Source organism: Mycetomoellerius zeteki, unplaced genomic scaffold (genome assembly GCF_001594055.1).
Source record: "Mycetomoellerius zeteki isolate Tzet28-1 unplaced genomic scaffold, Tzet1.0 scaffold19, whole genome shotgun sequence".
Taxonomy (NCBI): domain Eukaryota; kingdom Metazoa; phylum Arthropoda; class Insecta; order Hymenoptera; family Formicidae; genus Mycetomoellerius; species Mycetomoellerius zeteki.
This window is the reverse complement of record NW_017256854.1, coordinates 1,714,090-1,733,863: the sequence shown is the minus strand read 5'-3', so window position 1 is coordinate 1,733,863 and position 19,774 is coordinate 1,714,090. Positions and strand designations below refer to the sequence as shown.

The 19,774-nt window shown below is 34.4% G+C and overlaps 1 protein-coding gene across 1 annotated transcript in view; it reads left to right on the top strand.

Annotated features, from left to right (window-relative positions):
• Positions 1 to 19,774, top strand: part of olf413 (DBH like monooxygenase olf413) — a 234,811-nt gene that overhangs the window by 174,717 nt on the left and 40,320 nt on the right. The window contains exon 4 of the mRNA XM_018446888.1: positions 218 to 367. Coding sequence (XP_018302390.1) covers positions 218 to 367 — 150 coding nt within the window. The remainder of the gene's footprint in view (positions 1 to 217; positions 368 to 19,774) is intronic.

Sequence of the window (19,774 nt, the reverse complement as noted above, 5' to 3'; positions counted from 1 at the left end):
TTTATACTCAACGATAAAAAGTTGAGAGCACATTTTTTTTCGGTTTTGAATTTTTTTTTTCCTTGACGTGTATATCCTTTCACTGCGACGATCTCAACTTTTCGGGAAAAGAAAAGTGTCGCGAGTACGTGCGAGTGTGCAGAGAGTTTGGACAATGCATTGTACTTTATGGTACTGTTGGCACGGATTTTAACATTAAGTCGTCGCTTGTTTCCAGGACCGGCACGTGAAGGACGCCAGCAGAGATCCGCAGATGGATTCGAGCCAGGACTACCGACTCTTACTGGGTTATGAGAACAAGACGCACACAGTGCTCCGCTTCAGTAGACGATACGACACATGCGACCCGCGGGACCTGAAAATCACGGTAGGTGATGCGATTTATGCAGCTCGAAAGGTGGAGCGCAGGACAATTTCCTGCGGAGTATACACAAAAGCACGCGAGATTTACTTAGCGCGCTTATCTTACACTAGTTTCACCGAGATAAATGCGTTTATATCGTGCAGAAAAAGATTAATATGAGATTTACTTCTTTATAGACGGGATTATAGTTTCAATCAAAAAATTTACTTGCACAGGAAAGAACGATTTTGCTAAAATATCTAAAAATTTAAATACAGATCTGAAAATATAGTAATTGTGCTGGACGTTCAAGTATAATTAAAAAATGAGCAATGTTACAAGAAATTTTTACACTAGCAAAAGCTCAGGCGTCCTCCATAATTAGTTTTAATGTCCAAAATTATTTTTAAATTTTTAGTTACTTTATTCAAAAAACTTCTTTCCGTGGATGAGTTGATTTCGGACCAGTTATCTTCATTAACATAGATAGACTTAGCTTGTAACGGGATGTTTATATCCGATCTACCATTTTAATTGATAAAGGTAAATAGAATTTTGTTTACCTATTTGAAAAAGTAGATTTCTAGTCCCGGCCTTTTATTTATGCTTTTACACATTAAAACGGAAAATGTTCTCATTATTCTAATTAATACAAATGTCCGTGCATACACAAACATAATTTCCTTCTCATAAACACTTAAATGTGGAATTAGTTGAAAAAAAATTATACTCGCTAGTTTCAAAGTACGCATGTAAAAATATTAAATACAAAAGTATGGTTAATTACTGCATTTAATTACGTATATTACATTCACGGTCGTAAAAATGTTTGCGCTCTGGACCTGGACTCGAATTAAATTCGGCGGCTCGTTATCGCAATTTTCCTGCGCGATATTCCGTACTCATTGTAGGACAGCCCGACCTACTTCTTTATTTCGCCGGTAATTAACTCGGAAATAGATTGCGCGATAGAACCGTGCTCGTTGCTCGAAGGTGCTCGACACGGATTTAATAAAAAGAAAAAAAAAATTACACCAGTTGCGATCTGTTTCAAGCAACATGAAATTTATGGCGACCGACGCGGCCATGAAGACCCAAACTCTGAACTGTCTCCCGCGTTATAGCGACTAGAATTGCATTCACTAATAGCGCCATCGATACGCAATTATGTTTCTCGGTAAATCGCGACCCGCAAACTAAAGCACGCTTTTGAAAGGTTAGTTAGAAGAACTATACAACTTGCAATTGGCACTTCTCGCTTTTTTTTTTTTGCTTTCTTAGACTTGCCGAGCGCGTCTTGTAAGTTTCCAAGAAGGATAAGAAGAAGCGATAAAATTGTATTTGTGACCTATTCACTCGATGTGATTAAAGAGGGAAACGCGCAGTTTCTTGTAAAAATCGTACATCTTCAATTCTTAAGTTTGCAATCGCGTGTCTTTAACTATTAAGTGAAGCCGCAGATCTCTGAGACGGAAATTTTATTGTGTTGCGCAATTCTATCGCTTAGAGTGCTACTGCTTTTGAGATTCGCATGGATTCGTTCTAGTATGAAATCTCTTTGTACACCTGATGCTTGCAGAAAAATACAATAAAAATATTGGTTTTGTGTAACAGGTATATCGTTTGTTTTCATTATAAGGAAAATACATACAGTAACTTTTAGCATTCCAAAAAATATCTTGAACCTGTTAAAATATTGATATATCACTGATATTATTCTTCTTATTCTTAATAAAAATTCTTAATTCTTAAATTCTTAAATTTTTTCAATTGTTCGAAAAAAGATAACAAATTTAAATTAAAAGTCCATTTATCTTTTGATCTTTCGCAAAGATAGATATAGATAAATGAAAAAAAAAACGTAAGATTTAACAAAGCTCTTTTGGGACTATCCAGTACATAGTTATTATATATACGACATAAATGTGTATATTCTTTTTGTTTGATCGGCGTTTTCCCCGACTGCTTATTAGTCCCTATTATCACCACTTCGCTATCGCTTCTACGAAATCTCGCGACATGTTATCGATCACAGCACGCTTAACACACAATTGTCGAGGCTCGATTTTCCACCTGATCGTATTATTATCGCGCATCAATTTCGGGCGAGCTCGTTGCGATGCGATCTCATCGTCTGCCCGCGCGTGCATAATTCGCTGCAGCCGCATCGCTATCGAGGTTGCTGCTCGATGCCACGTGGATAAACGCCGTACGTGTTCGTAAATATTCGCTCGCGGTAAATCGAATTCCCCTGCGTTACGTAACGTCGAATTAAACGATATTTTCAGTTAACGAATTTTCAGTTAATGCCGAAGCATCGCATCTTTCAATATACCAATTACGAAATCATCTTTCTTAGTTTACGTACCATTTATTTTCATATTATAACAGAGAATAACACAGCGTAATAATTTTAAACTCACAAGATTAAGATGTCTGGATTGTTGTTTTATTATTTTTATTTTACTTTGTTATAAATACGTCTAATATTTTAAACTTTATTAATGGAAATATCTTCATCGTAAAAAAACAGACTATTATTTATTAATGATAATAAAAGAATTGTTTAAAGTAGTGGCGTTAGGATATAATAAAGCTTTATTCGTTTTGCGAACATTTGTGGATTATTTAAAAGATAATATATTATTGAAACCAGATTCTCTAGAAATTAATCCTACATATTATACATTTATTATTAAGATTATTAAATTATTAATTTTTATTATTCTTAATGTAATAATTTATATTATTACATAAATCCTTATTATTAAAAACTATTTCAAAATATAAACAATAAAAATTACTCTTTGAATTACGAGAAGCAATTCAAGATAATACAATTTTGAGACAAACAGGGTCATTGTCCAATCGCGTTGTCCAAATCGCCAATCTGTGCCAAGAAGATCTACTTCCTCACCTCGGGAACGTTCTAGGAATTCCTTGTGGTCACGATCATCTTAAGTATCGTTTCTCTCTCTAACAAGAGAGAATGAATGAAGACGATGGCGACGACAACGATCTCGTCCTCCGACGAGAATGTTCGTCTAGCGGTTGAGTCATCGAAATACTTGGCTGTGAAAATAAAAGCGGACCGCGATTCCATCGCGACGAGAAACGACCGAGTCAGCGGGACCCCTCTGAGAGTCCTTATCTGATTGTGCCACGTATCGATACCCGATATAATATTTTTGCGAGGCGTCGCTCTATCCTCGTCGGAAGATATAATCATGGGTGCAGCAGGCAAAATTGGCTGCGAGGGGATGTAATAAGATGCGCAGTCCGCAACTCTTGAGATTTTGAAAAAGCAAAAAGCGACAGAATGAATTCAAACTTAATATAAAACGCGAAAGATGATACGAATTACTTGCAGATTTTTGTTAACTGTTAAATTTTCTCATGTCATATTATACTGAATTTGAGTTATTTTTAATCACTCATAAGTTGCCACTATACTTTTATCCAACATATCGTTAACTACAACAATGTCAATTTAACTAAAACAATTTAACTTAAATTTTATTTATTATTTACTAAATACGTTAATATGGACATTTATTGTAAATTATTTTTTTCTAAACTAAACAATTCTATCACAGAAATGAATTGATTTAGATTTTGATGTACATAGAAGTAAAAAATAACAAAATGTTATTTAATTCAAGGGATTTGATTAATATTGTTCCTTTAATATCTAACAATGTTAGATAACTGAAAAAAATTTACTAAATTTTAATAAATATTTGTTTGAATAGTAAATATTTGCTTACAACAAATAAATATTTACTCAATAAAAAGAAATGATAAATGACTTTAATCAAATTGATAATTCTCTTGTATCAAATAAATGTTTACATTTAGTGAATATTTAGTTAGTACTATTCAAACAAATATTTATTAAAATTTAGCAAATTTTTCTTTAGTATATATTATTTTTTAAAATGTGGATACAGTTTCGAATATCTTGTTAAAACAAACGCACAATCTATAGTCGCGTTCATCAAATAGCAAGTAATGTTTTAAAACTAGACTATGGCGCTCTCAATATAATGGTCGTTAAATTGTGCTGTGCAGGACAGAATTACGTGGAAAATATCCTCGTGTTTGAACCTTTCGATTGGAATACCATATTTTTCCACGCCGATATTTCCCTGCGATCTTCATCGACGTAACAGAATACGAAGATGGATGCTTACTTTTTCGACGAGATATACACGGCGACATGTTTGTTCCAGAAATACGTTCGCGAAATGTAGTGTCGTGCCGATGTTATCAAGAATCCCGTCCCGTTTGTGTCATCGATAGAAATCAAATATTGAGATCGCCTCAGGGAGTTATTACTTCTCGAGTTTCGTCTCTGCGCTCATACTTTATCGCGACGCTTATCTCGAGTTTCTCGATCCGAATTTAGGAACCGGAGATTTCCACGATCGTATGTAAGTCGGCAATTTTTCCGGATCTCCAATTGCACCGCCAAGTATGCGAACGGTGAACTTTCTACGTCGTTCATTCGTCGAACGTATTGCTTTTAAACGTGATCATAGCGCCGCTAGAAAATAAGATTTTACAAAACGCAGTTTAATGTGTGCTCGCCAGTTTGAAATGAATAAGTCAATATTTAAATACGATATTTGAAATTAAAAAATAGATATTATTTAATATTAACAGGTAAACTTTTTTGTTAACAATTTAAATATGTTTGTAGAATGAAACCATTAAATGTTTTAAAGAGCATGACGTTACTCTAAATTTCTTGAAGTGAAATTTCACTTCAAAAAATACTGCCACTATTGAAAAAAAGTGAAAAATTTACATTCTTGAATAAGAGTGGCAGATTTTTACTCTTTTTTCTTTCAATATGAAATTTATTCCAAAAAAGAGGAGTGAGATTTCTTTTCTTCGGAATGAATCTCACTCCAAAAAAAAGTGAAAATCTGCCACTCTTATTTAAGAATGCAAATTTTTCATTAGTGGCAGTATTTTAACTATTTAGTTTGGAGTGAGATTTCACTCCAAGAAATTTAGAAGAGCACATAATAAGATTTGTATCTTCTCGTGAAGTTTATCGATTCGTCATTTATTTTGTACTTATTGGATTGTTGATTTTTATGAAAGTATGACATTGTGTAATTTCGTCTTTAGTATTCTGCTAATATTTCATGTAAAACATGGCAATGACGTTTCTACGAGTCGCGGAAGGCACCGGATGACACTATGTAGGAAATAAGAACAATGCCATTGTGCAACTACGAAGTTAGAATAGCCTCATAAAGGGTTAACTCACCGTCATGCCCGTAACCCAATTTCGCACACCTTCCGCCGATGCAGACAGCCGTACAATTCGCAACTGAAATTGTCAGGCCACGTGCGCGTGAAGCTCTCGATCAATTTTTCTAATTCATTCCGCAATGTTCCTTCGTTTTTTCGCCAGATTCCCGTACGGTGGAAAATCATATACGGTGAAAATCGTGGAAAAATCCATTGTTCGTTGTAGAAAAAAAAATGTATCTAGAGACGAATCCATTCTCCGACGTAACTATGGTAGAAAAATGTTTAAATTTGCTTGACACTATTTGTATAGTTCTGTTTATTATACCAATGTAACAGACCTTTTATCCTAGGCGTGCAAACTGAATGTCTCTACTGCACATTTCGTTTCGCGGTGTTGGTTTTATTTTTATTCTTTTTGTACGTGGTTGTTTTTAGGAGTGTCTAGGAACAAATTAATTAGCGATATCGGCGAATGCCTGTGCTAGAAACAATGGCGGGGTTGGTTGCCGGAAAGTTACAATAGACCGATGTGTTAAGCTGCACCCGCTCGTGACCTCGGCACTTCGGCATACTGACGTAAATGCGATGCTACGTAGTACATACAACGGTACCGGTGTATCAGCTTTGTAGCATGCCATTGTAACTAAGATGCTTCGTAACCTTCGCGTCAAACTTTGAGTGATTGTCTTCTAATCGATTTGTGGGATATTTTCTCAGCGAAAATTTGCTCACCTGTTATTTTCGATGTCTCGAAATGAAATATTTTAATGACATGAATGCCAATTTAAAATTATAAATGGAAATTAGACCGATAAGAATAATTCAAATGAGAGAAAGTACCTTATTTTCGATTGAAGCGGATCTTGGTGCTTAATAATATTTATATGCAGATTTACAAATATATTTTTTTTTTTAGTTTTATAAAATTTCTAGGTTTAATTTTACGATTGCATTTCAAGTTAGAAAAATTAAATCAGCGCAATTTACGGAACTGAACAAATGTATTTGTAAACCAAGATCAGTTTCAATTAAAAATAGGATTTTTTCTCTTATTTGATTAATTTAAAATTATATTAGTGAAAGATCCAAGTAAAATTATTTGAGAAATAAGTTCTTAATTATTATCGTATTTATGGCCACGAGTAGATTTTGTACATAGAAATTGTGTACCTCCAATATACAGATTTATGAGAAAAAATTACGCGCGGACTAAAACTTTTCACGTTAAATGTTTTTTAATCGACGAAAATGACTTTCGCAATTTCGTATCGTTAGAGTTAATTAAAAATTTGTTCCGTCTATATGCTCTTAAAGTTTAATTTGTCAAAAGTTTAAATTTTAATGTTTGAAAACTCCATAATTAGCGTTCGTTTTTCATTTTTCTAGAAGAGAATCTTACTTTGAATTTGTTTAGAGGTACACTTCTAAAGTCTACTGCAAAAGCTCAGAAAACACTATGTCATATACATATATATTCCTTACCATGTACGTATACATCTGTGTGGTCACACAGAAAATATACAGCACCTATCCACACAGTATGTACCTACATATTCAAACTTCCCCTCACCAGCGGAATTAATCAATTTTTTCAATTTCACGGCGCTCGTACGTATTCGATTCGGTCATCGCGGAGACTTGTAACGATATGGAGTTACTCGAACCCCCGGCTACTTCACTTACGTTGGAGTATCGCAACGGTAGATCTGCCTGGTTAGATTTATGGCGACGCGAGCACCGTTTCGACGGAATTTCGCGAACAGTATACCATCGCTTCGCACGATTGCCGCACTCAGTTACTTTTATTGCCGTGTCAATTCGCGGGCTAGCCTTTCGTCACACGATTGTTGGCCGTGGTACAGCGCGACTTTCGGTTTGATAGAAGTGGAATGATACATTGGACAGTATTACGACCGCGACAGTATATTGCATTTTGTATTGTTAGCAATCGTGTGAGGGAACGAGAGACTGTAAAAGCTGACGTGTCTCTTGGTTAGATTTTATTTCAGTATCAGAGAAATGTCTCTCATACATCTTACATCTTTTATTTACATTTTAATTGCGCTTAGTTTTTGAAAGATATATTTAGTTTCTGATTTACAGTAATCCATATTAATGATTGTTACTAAAATTTAAAAAAAAATTCAAAAGTATGAAAAGTAAAATTGATATAAAATTTTTTTATAGATTATTGAGTATATAATTGCCTATAAAATTTATATATAGATTAATGTATAACACTGTGATTATACATTCATACACTTTATATAATATACTATAATTAGGCATATTATTAAATAAATTATTAAGTTTCTAAACTTTCAATCAGACGCAAGAAAAGAGTTTTTGCGTTTGATTGTTCTATTAATCGCGCGAATCAAATTCTGTTTTTCATTTTGCAACTTTGTCGTTGTTGATAGTATTATCGAAAGCAGCATTACAATGTTGTTGTTACGTCACAATTGCAAACGAAAGTGTATTTCTTCGTTTTACGATGAGTGACATCGTTCTGCAATACAGACCAATGCGATTGTCAGCACGCATTCGGGACGCATTCAGCGGTTAGCCGCACAGCCACGTGAATTCGGATTGGCATTGTGTTGAAAATATGAATGAAGACCACGGAATTCTATTCTCTGTTAAATTGCGTTACACTACAGAAGACTGATAACTTTTGACATTACATGTTTGCTTTATCTATGTTTTATAAAGAATCTATATTCGAATATATAAGTGTTCTTGATTTTATTAATCATTTATTTAAAAAGTAAATTCATGCGCTATACTCCTTTCCGATTGAAAACAGTTAAGAAATGTGTTTTAAATAGCAGGTTAAGTAAACGTTGAAACAATTTTGGTATGAGATTAAGAAAATAAGATTATAAGTTTTCATTATGCGAACCCTTTTCTATTCTGCTGAAAATGTAAAAGTGAAAACAAAATAAAATCCACGCAAAACTATTCTTTGTTACTTGAAGGACAGGAATTTAAATCAAACAAAAATTCGTATAAAAATATAAAAATTTTATGTTTTTGTATTTTTATATTTGAACACTAAAATTCATTTTGACTGAAAAATAGGATTTCTTGTTTAATTAGATAAAAATTGTAATAGGATTTCTCTCTTACTTAATTAGATAAAAATTTTTACTATTTAAACTTCGAGATGTATTGACAGAAGAGTTAATTTACTTTATCATGGTACTAATGCAAAGTAGTCGCGATGTTACATAAATGTTTTCTCAGTCGAAGAACGCTGAAAACATTGTTCTATATTCGAACAGTTTGGGAATCCGATCAGTCCCAGTTTTTGAAATAGCTCGGAACTGTAGCCAAGCCAACGTAACGCGAGAAGCCGAGCAAGTTCCGCGCCGAGAATTTTCCTTTGAAGAGCCGATGCGCGAGTCTTGCCGGTCGGGGATTTCGCGCGACGACGCAACATTATGCAGCTCCGGATCGACGTCACTTGAAATTTCCACTTTGTGAGACACTCGCGATGCCGTTCATACATACGTGGCTCCGCGGTTCATGAGTTTCTTACGAGGTTCACTCGTGTGAAATCCTCCTGAGGAAGATATACCGCAAAATAGTGCATCAGGTTCCGCGAGAACACATGAGACTTACGAAAGGAACAAATTTTCTAGAAAAGCAAAAGAATGAACAGATGCAATTTGTAGTCCCGAGATTATATGTATATCTAATATATTGTAACATTGTGCAGATTTATTTTCAGTTATTCATTCATTTATTTTGTATTTCAAAACTCAATTTTTCAATAAATAAGCTTTCAGCTCTATTAATAAAAAAGACCGAGGTAAAAACTGAAGGCAATAACCAAATATACAAATGCAATAATTATGTAAAAAGTTTTAACAAAAAATAGATATTTTTCAGTTTAATAAAATATAACGAACAGATTTTATTTTGAAACCAGGAATCAAAACTATAAAATAATGAATCCAACATTATAAAAACGATATGAAAATTTCGTGAATAGTATAATAAACTCTTGTTTTATAACTTAATCAGAGATCATAAAGTAACGCTAATACTGTAAACACGATTCAAAGCGAAACTAAATAATTCAAAGAAACTAATTTAGAAACAACAGAGGAATCCTGCGGAAGAATCATGACAAATAACAATTCACATAAACGGGAAATGCGATGCATAACGTAAGTAAGAATAATGAATAAATGCTGGTTATATGAAATCTGGAACCACGTAGAAATTGCGAAGCTGATGTATGAAGCAGGGGAAATTTGTGAATTAATCACGAATTTCACCTATGAAGAAAATAGGGAAGGGTGAATGAGAAAGTTGTCAGAGGAATCCTAGGAAGAGATGATAACGAAGCCTCCGTATGCAACGCGCATATGTACCTTTGTACAAGCGTATGTCCGTGTGTGGTGCATACGTGTGACTGGTGGGTAGATTGGTGATGCCCTACAGAGGGGATTGGCTAGCTGTGACCCGATTCTGCCTCTATTCCGCTCCTATCCGTAGCCCTATCTAGTTTACCACTTCGCTCTCGAATAGCCCGTTACAGTGAAGAGGACGAACGGAAAGAGAGAGAAAGGCCGGATGAACAAAGACAGGAATATAGAAAATACGCGTGTGACGCGTGAGGAAAAGAGAGGCTAGCCCGAGTATATGTGAGGTCTTTCCTTGGCGGTGGAACTGATCGCTATTCCGAATAGTTTGGCTGGATGTAAAAGGAAAATCGAATTTGACCGATGCCGTTGGGAGAGAAGAGGCAGAAGAAAAGACGAGAAAGGAGAACGCTGAGTCGCCCAGGTGTGGTACGAACAGTGAGCTTATTGGGGATACGTATCCCATTCGTAGGGGGAAAGGAAAAGGGAAACCTAGGATGTAGAGAAAAGATATAGGTCTCACCGGAAGAAAGAAAGAAAGGAAGGAAGGAAGGAAGGAAGGAAGGAAGAAAGGGAAGGAACTACTTGGTACGATAGGAAACTGAATAACGTAGCAAAAACCCCAGGATATTCCACGACAAATAGTGCGAGATTACGTGCGTTTGGAGACAATTATCGTCTCACTGATTCGATTCTAATTGAATATCACGCTCCACAAGTCAAGCCTTGTCGATCAAAGCCTCTCTTCAAAGCCTAAGCGAGATCCTCGTTGCATCGATGGCTATAAAAAAACGCGGTAAAGATCTTGTAATCCGCGAGTGCATACACTTATAAAAGAAGTGTTTAATTTTAAGATATAAAAATGTTTTATATTCTTGTCTCCGTTTTTTAAACGCTTAAAGATATTTTAGTTTTAAACTTTTCACAATAAACAAAACACTATGTGTTTGGATTTAAAACACTAAAACATTTAAAATTGAAGTATCTTTTATTATTAAACTTTTGTTTTGCAAAGATGTTTTAAACGGAAACATTTTAAACACTGCACTTTTTACAGTGTAGAAATAATTTGATACGGAAATAAAGAACACTTTTTCTTGGACATCTTAACACTTTACCCTTACAAAGTACTTGATAATAACACTGATAGCACATTTAAATTTTTAAGAGGCACTTCAATCTTTTTACGACAAAGTGAGCATATTACGAATTTTTTTATTCGACGGTTTTTTCACAATTTGATGCTAAACTCAAACGAAATTTAACATCACGCTTACCGAATTCTTATGATGCAAATTTATGAATATCTTTTCAAATCGATAATTAATTCTTTTGCGAAAGATATATAGTGTATATGTATACAATTTTTTTAGCAGCAAGTTTCTTGTGTTTTAAAAAAGCTAAAACTTTAATCTTTATTTATCCCTTTCAAAAGAATTTAATTTTTTGAGTTGTCACTTTTGAAGGAAATTATACATATATAAAAAAACTAATAAAATATATATATGAATATGAAAATTAATTAAAATTTAACTAACTGATCAAATAATTTTTGACTGATATTTCACCTTGTTCAGAGAACATATTCCTTGACAATTTGCCTCTATTTATCTAAACTTCCATCCTATCCAATATTATCCTCAGGGGATCTGCGCTCTAAATGTTAGACATTGACCATACATTTAACTACATTCCCGCGTCGCTGGAGTTTGGCAATGCCCTTAGCGTCGATCAAGAGCACAGGTAACGGGAGCACTCGTTCGTGAAATTTGTCCGGAAGTGCATACAAAGGGAAAACTAACTGCGTGCGGTAATGACCACGAATTGCACTCTAAAAGAAAAGGACAGAGAGGAAGGAACAGAATGAGAAAGAAGAAAGGATAGCAGATGCCTCTTTTCCCTGCTTTTTCCGCGCGAGCAATCTACCTCTTGTCAACATGTTTGTTAAAGAGAGAGACGAAGAGGAGGGGGCGGCAGAAAAGGGGTTTGAGGAGGCAGAAGACCACCGGGAAGTGGAATACGTTCTTCGGTAACTAATGACAGTTCGGAGAAGTTTGCCTTGCTCCTTGCACCGCTGCCCTTCCAAGTTTTCCAATCGGCCAAAAACTCGCAAACTGACATTTACCTAGAAGGATTTACTTTGCGATATACCAGAACCGTCTCTTTCTCTACCTCTGTTATCGGCGGCTCTTTCCTCTGGCGCGACCATCGACGCCGGGAGCGCTTTCCAATCATCCCGAGGCGTTCGACTCTTCGTTTTCCTGCATCCCTCCCGCCCCCGCTGTCTTATCGAATCTTTCTTTAAACTAAGGCAACGCGATAAAATCCGCGAAAGCTCGCAGTTCGCCATAATCGGAGAAATGTGGGGGGCAGTGATCGAAATTGTTTTCGTGCGCGTATCGCCTGGAATTGCCCCAATGTTTCCTTGAAGAATGTCGAACGCGATATTGACTCGTGCGCAGGAAGTCAATCGATGAAAATAGGAACATCTATTTCATAATATCTTCTTTTCTGAAGTAATTTGAAATATTTAAGATATAACGCAATAATAAAAAAAAAATATAATGAAAAGAATATTTTTGCACGAACATGTTAAATAGTTAAGGTTTACAATCATGCTAACTAAAAGTCAGAAATTTGTATACATTTCCAAACCTGTTTGAAAGATATTGTTTTTTTATTAAAACTGCATATATATATATATTATATATATATTTATAAATAGTTTTTTAATAGAAATAAATTTTTGAATAATTTTTCTTATCCCGGATACTTGTCTTTATAATTACTTATATAGGCTGTTTACATATATTTTTATTAGTTAAAAGTGTAGAATTTCTGATTTTATATCTATTTACTAAAAATCCATTTATTAATCTTTTTTAAAGTCATCACTCGTACAAACACTCGGAACGTATCGGAAACACATAGGCTTTTCATAAAAAAATATTTGCTGTGTCGAAATGAATACTTCCTGAAAGCATGGCAGTGCTCTTTGCTGTACATATGCCTGAGTTACAAATATTGCTGATATACGCACGTAGTAGTGACTTTATATTTATAAAGAAATATTTATATTGGTGGTTGTAATAGTTTTTTCCTCTATTCTAACGTATAACGCTCTTGAGCATATATTTTATATACGCCAATATACAACAAATACAGATATTTTAACAACAGTTTTCTAGCATATTGAAGACTTATATTAAAGTATTGGAGCATTTTTTACATTCTTTGTCATTCCATCATGAGCGTCATATTTGCGATCGCATCATGGATATAATAAATAATTGGACAGAAGAGGACTCGTGCAGAACGTATAAAAATACAAAATTATTTTATAGTCGGGAAATGAAAGTCGGGCAAAGTAGAACATTGCAAACGAGATAGAAGTTAATTAGAAACGGAAAAGCTGAGATTCGCGCGCGCGCAAGCAAAATTGATACTTTTATATATTTTAATCATATTTTATATTTTAAATATATATATTTATATTTTAATAAACCATAAATTAAAATTAAAATACACCGCATTTGTCTAAATTACTGTAAAATTTGTCACATTATTCACGTTCTATTATTATATTATTTGATTATAAAATTCCTTTTATTTTTTAAAAGATATAATATTTATGTTGTGCGTGAAGATATGAGTGTTTTATTTAATTTGAACATTAAATAAATTAAATAATTAATATGAGAATGTCATGAATTTTAATAAGATAGATAACGGACAACGTGTACTCGTATAATGGATGGTTAATAAAATTCGATTAACGGAATTCGATTAAAGCAATGGTTTTTAACTTTTTATCAATAGTAGCGTCAATATTCGTGAGCCGTAAAACCTTTCGCACGGTTGAAGACTAAATCGTAGTAATCGATTTTGTTCAATACGAGGTTTTACCGCAAGCTTCGCGAATGCTGCGTCGAGTTTGCTCCGATACGTTGCAACGCTACGTGAATGATAAGATTATACGTTGCAGCAAGTGCATTCGACCTTCGCAATTTCGTATTCACTCTTGCAATCTCGCAGAACGACACTCGAGAGTGCCAACAAGATGTTTCCGCGCTGCTCGAATGCTTATATTCTGTTAAACGAACGGTTATTCGTATTCGTCGAGTTTTCAGAATGTTGTTCATAGCTCATAAATGATAGAGTTGGATAAATGATTCGATAACTAACGGACGAATATATATAGAAATATAGATTTAACATCATTCGCTGCTTTTCATAAATCCTGACTTAAAATCCGTAACTTAAAAAATATTATTAAACTGTATTATTTTAAATCTTAAATTTGTATTTTATTTTCTTCATTAATTTTAACTTATAAATTTACGCACTCACATTATCAATTGTAAATTTTATTCTTAAAAATGCATTCAACGCGGATTATTATTTTATATTAGGTTAAGGAAAAAGTCCCTTTACAAGTTCGTAAAAAGACCTTTCCCCATCAATATCTTCGTTAAAAATGATCAAAATTTAAATTTAAAAAAGGGTTTTACAGCTTGAAATCTCTACTTTCGAATGGTTACTATATTTTTTGAATTTATGTGAGTTTTGTAATTTTTATATATAGAAAACTATAAGCTGAAGAAAATGAAAAATTTTCTTTTCATTCAGTAGGCCTGTAGCGTGCCCAAAAAAAATTTGAGCAAATTTTCGACTATCTATCGTGAAAGCTTGTAGCTTTCTCTACAAAATCGTTCTTTAAAAATGTTCCTACGATTTTTTGTTCCTGAGTTACTCGCGGATTAAGTAAAAAGGAACATTTTAACTTTATTGCTCGTAACTCCATTAAAAATCATCATATCGCGATTAAAAATACAGATTCTTAAACGTTGCTCTATCAAGTGGTTTAATTGTTAATTTTTTAAAAAATAGAATATATGGGTTGCCAAAAAAAGTCTTTTCACCAACTTGTAAAAGAACTTTTTCCCTAATCCAATCTAATTTATCTTCAACGCGGATTATTATTTTATATAATTTATCTTCATTGATGTTTATCACGCGTGGATGTGTAGGGGCATATGGATGTACGGCTGCCTTCCGTCGGGAGTAATTCCGTCAAGTCAACGGTATGCGAAGCTTGTACGATTAATTTCGTCTTACGATGAGGAAGCATGCTTTTGTAGTGGAGAAGCTTCCTCGAGGTCGAACCACGGGCAGTAACGTGTCCAACAGCTTAATCTTTAACTAATCCGGGCTCCCTCCACGCGACGCCCGCGAGGAATTAGAGGTAATCCGAAACACGGGTTTAATGACCAACTACTCCTCATATAGTTGCACGTCGAATCCAAGGTAGCCGCGCGTTTACACAGTCTTAAGTAGCGATCTTAAGGCTTATTGTTAGAACGAGATTGCCTAAGTTATAAGGGAATTACGGAAGCAAGTTTTAGCATGAGCATGAAGAAATTTCGTTAACTATCATAACGAGGGATTATGTATCTCGGTATAATCGTCTTAATTTATAACCACATTAATCACCGATTTTTATTCAAATCCTTATGTGCTAATGAAAGTATGATTGAATTCATTATTCCGATAGATACATTCATCGCAGTTTAAAAATAGCTGTTATAATTGTTCTTGATGGAGAGATAAATGTCGATAAATTTTTATCTCAACTTTATATCATTGAGTTTTCTCTAATATTCCAACAAAAAAATTTAATAATAAATTCAATATGTTAAATGTTTTCCCGTATATAACGAATATACAAGAGAGATCGTTTCATTTTTAGTTTATCGCGTGTGATGGTTTTAGTGGATCGCTACTTGATTGCTGACCGTGATTTTTTTCAAATCAAGTAAAGTATCGGATTTGCGTAGGGGCTAGCCCACAATCGCATGCAACAAAGTGCAATTAATCTCTCGCGAGTCGACAAGTATGCCGTAGCCTTGTCGATCGCGATCAAGAGGATCCATTAATAAAGTAGATCCGACAAACGATTTCAGCAGGCGATGGAGCACCCTGTGCTCCACGGAATTACATCGTGGCCGTGCACGATAGTTTACAGTTATTTATAACGAGATTTATACGCGTCCACGTGCGGAATAAGGATGTGATTTATGACGCGGCGAGAGCAAGGTGATACTCAAAAATCGTTTCCTTCTTTTGCAGCTGCGCAAACAGCAATTTATAGCATGTAATCGTTTACCTGTCATACGTAAGAGATTTTAAATCTATTGCACCGTAATAATAGCGATTCCGCTACAAAATTGTTTATCGAATTTAATATTGACGCGAGCCTAATCACCTCTGCTTTGTACATGTCAATATAATTGCAATATTATAAATTTAATCAAACATAATAAATTTTATTAATGCACGCGCAAGCATATATACGCTATTATTAGATTTCGAATAATTAATTGCAAGCTAATAAGGTCGCAAAAAGCTTATAAAATCTAGAATTAATTGCATTATGATTCGACTTTATTATTGCAGATTCGATGACGGAAGGATACATTAACGTGCATTAAATGTTAATAAAACTAGTTTACAAAAAAATATGTTTTAATTACTTTGAACTAGACAGATTTTTTGGTTCAAAATAATTTTTTGTTGTAAACTAATTTTATACTGAAAAAGACTGTAAACGTCAGAAACGAAAATTCGAGGAATACATTATCAGTATAAATATTTTTCTAAATAATATCTATTTCATTATTTGAAAAGTACTTAGAGATTCAATTTTGTTCTTGCATTACAATCGTTACACGCGTTTGGATCGCTGTTTTGCTTGTTTTATTTTTGATCGGAATTCGCGGAAATTATTCTGATTGCGTTCTAATTTTATTTACGTTTACGATGATGAACGCGCACATTAATAGCGAGATTAATTACATTGTGCACGAAGGCTTTGACACGTGAGGCCTGCCTTGCCGTTCGGCCATGAAAACGCTAAACGAAACTCGAATCGTGCTTGATCTCCGCATATATAGTTGCGGCTTTGATAAGCTTCGCGCGCGTATCGATCGGCTGACAGTTCGGGCGTTTAAACTATCCGATCGTCTCGGCCCTAAATGCCAGTGGCGAAATGTCCGTTGGCGGCGATAATGCAACTATTATGTCCGCGGTTATCCCTCGAATCGCGAACTGATGCGGTTAACGAGAAGTTGGCGAGTTAATTCCGCGCGTAACTAAATGCATCCGTAAGAGAGGCTCAGAAAACACTTTGTAACAGTTTTGATGAATAATGAAATAAATTTCTTACATCGTAGCAATAATTCTCTTCTTAAAATCTTCCCCAGTTTGAAAATTTTACGACTGAATGATATTTTTTAACGGCATCATCATTTGTATAATTGAGATATAATATCAATTATTATAATCCGCTGAATAATTAAAATAGCATAATTATGAAAGAACTGCATGGAAAGAACGGTTTCAAAGGTGTCTAAAAATTTAGTTTAATACAAATCTGAAAATAATCTTTGAATCATTAAAATAATTATGTATTTTCTAAATTTCTTGGAATGAAATCTTACTCTAAAAGAATTAAAATGCTGCCACTATTAAAAGAAAATGAAATATTTGCACTTTTGAATAAAAGTGGCAGATTTTCACTCTTTTTTGGAGTAAGATTCACTCCAAAGGAAAGTAATCTCACTTCTTTTTTTGAATGATCTCCAAAAGTGTGAAATCTTACTCCAAAAGAGTGAAAATTTGCCACGCCTATTCAAGAGTACAAATTTTTTATTTTTCAATATTTTAACTGTCTCTCTCTCTCTCTCTCTTCTCTCTCTCTTTCTTGAAGTGAGATTTCACTCCAAGAAAAGAGAGTAAGACACTATATAGAATCAAACTGGTCGCTAGAATATCAAAACTTTGCAGCATTGCTTATCATGTTTGAGATTCCTACACAATTACTTTAATAGTCTTAATAGTAATTATTTTAAAAACAAAATTATTTTTAGATCTTATATCTATACAGCTAAATTTACATTTTTTGCATTATATTCGGTAAATGAATGAGGCAGACTCGCATAATTATGATTATTGAATTTCTAGACATTCGATAAAACTCGCGGCGAATAGCTAATTAATTCTGACTGCGTTTATATTATTAGTTGGCCGTTACTCTGTATCGTCTTTTATCGCCAATGAAATGGAGAGGAGGTTTATTGAATCATGATTTCCATCCCCGATGGGATCCCACGTTTATCGCGTAATATAGCTGCGAAGCGATGCGAAATTGTCTGGCCGCATGCGACGCGATTGTCGCCCGAGAGGCTCGCACACGAAAGCTCGTCCGCTCGCACGGCCTCGATCTCGTTATTCCCGCAATGCATTAAAGCTCAAGCGGATTTCTCTCTCTTTCTCTCTCTCTCTCTCTCTCTCTTTCACATGATGCGTGCTTGTTCCCCATTAAATTCATTTCGCACGACGGATATAATGCTTTTTAACGAGTTTGCGTAAGCGCTCGACCAACGAACTCGGATGAAACTCTGAGATTTATATCTGGACCGAAGACGTTGCAATAAAGGAGCTTCTTGGGTCGAGGCCATTGTAGCAGCTTTCAAGTTCCTTGACTCCGATGACCCAAAATTATCGCCCTTTCCGCAAGTTTCTCATGAGTTCATTTTTATCTTCGAACTAAATATAGTTGAAAATTGTTGCGAACGAATCGATGCTATACATAATTGCTTTTCTCGTTAATTACAATTCTTACAAAATAATCATTATATTTTATGTATTCTTATTATATTTCTTATTATATATCATTTCTTAGTAAGATATTGCAAACACATGAATGATAAACGCCACATTTAGTTAAGGCATTTTTTCGTGTCTTACAATTTTTCTTGTGAATTTATACAATTTCCAAGCTAAGATGTTATTGTAAACTAAGATAAGATTGTATTTTTTCCACTTCAGTGTTCATGCAACAAAAATATATTTAATTTTTAAAACTATCATACAGATATGTGATTCTTCGGATATGTGATTCTTCTTAATTAGCTCGTAATTAGTCTATACGCCTTGTTATTTATGGATATTGGTATATTCGACGTGTATATCTTCGCCTAATGCTGCTTGACAATCGATTGGGGTCGCGATCGGAATGACAGTTTCGAGTTTCTGTTGCCAGAATTTAGTTTCATTAATGAATTCGCGTCATATCGGTGAAACAACCGCGACTATTCGAGTTCTGGTCAGGTAGTCTGGGTCCCAGGAGAGTTACCTGAGAGCGCGCCGTACAGATGGCAATGTGTTGCTTTTTAATTGGATTGAATTCTACAGATCGGAACTTGCTATAGCCGCGACACGTATGGCATGTATTAAAATCGACCGTTCCCCTGGGAGTTCGATTATATTTACTAAGTGACGTCATTCGCTAGAAAGCACTACATCCCGTTCGCGTGACGATGTTCCACGCGTCATGTTTTTTTTTTTTTAAATAAAATGTCTACTGGACTTATTATCGGAAGTACATTGGTTGCCTCAGTGCGCATTATCAAGCGTAATTCCTCAAATGCTTATCCTGACTTTTAAACTATTTGAAGTGAAATGGATAAACGATATCTGCGCTAATCCATATCCACATCTTCATTTAAGGATATTCTACGATATATTTTCAGTAACGCATTGAATAATTAATTGATTGATTAATTTAAATAGCTGATAGGATGTTAAATAAAAAATTACTAGATATAAAAATGACGGGTCGCATCATAAAGTTATCACTGTGAAAATCATGGTTAAAAACTGTTATTTTCAGAGAAAAATAAAATTAGTTTACTGAATAAGTTAATAAGTCATTATATATATATATATA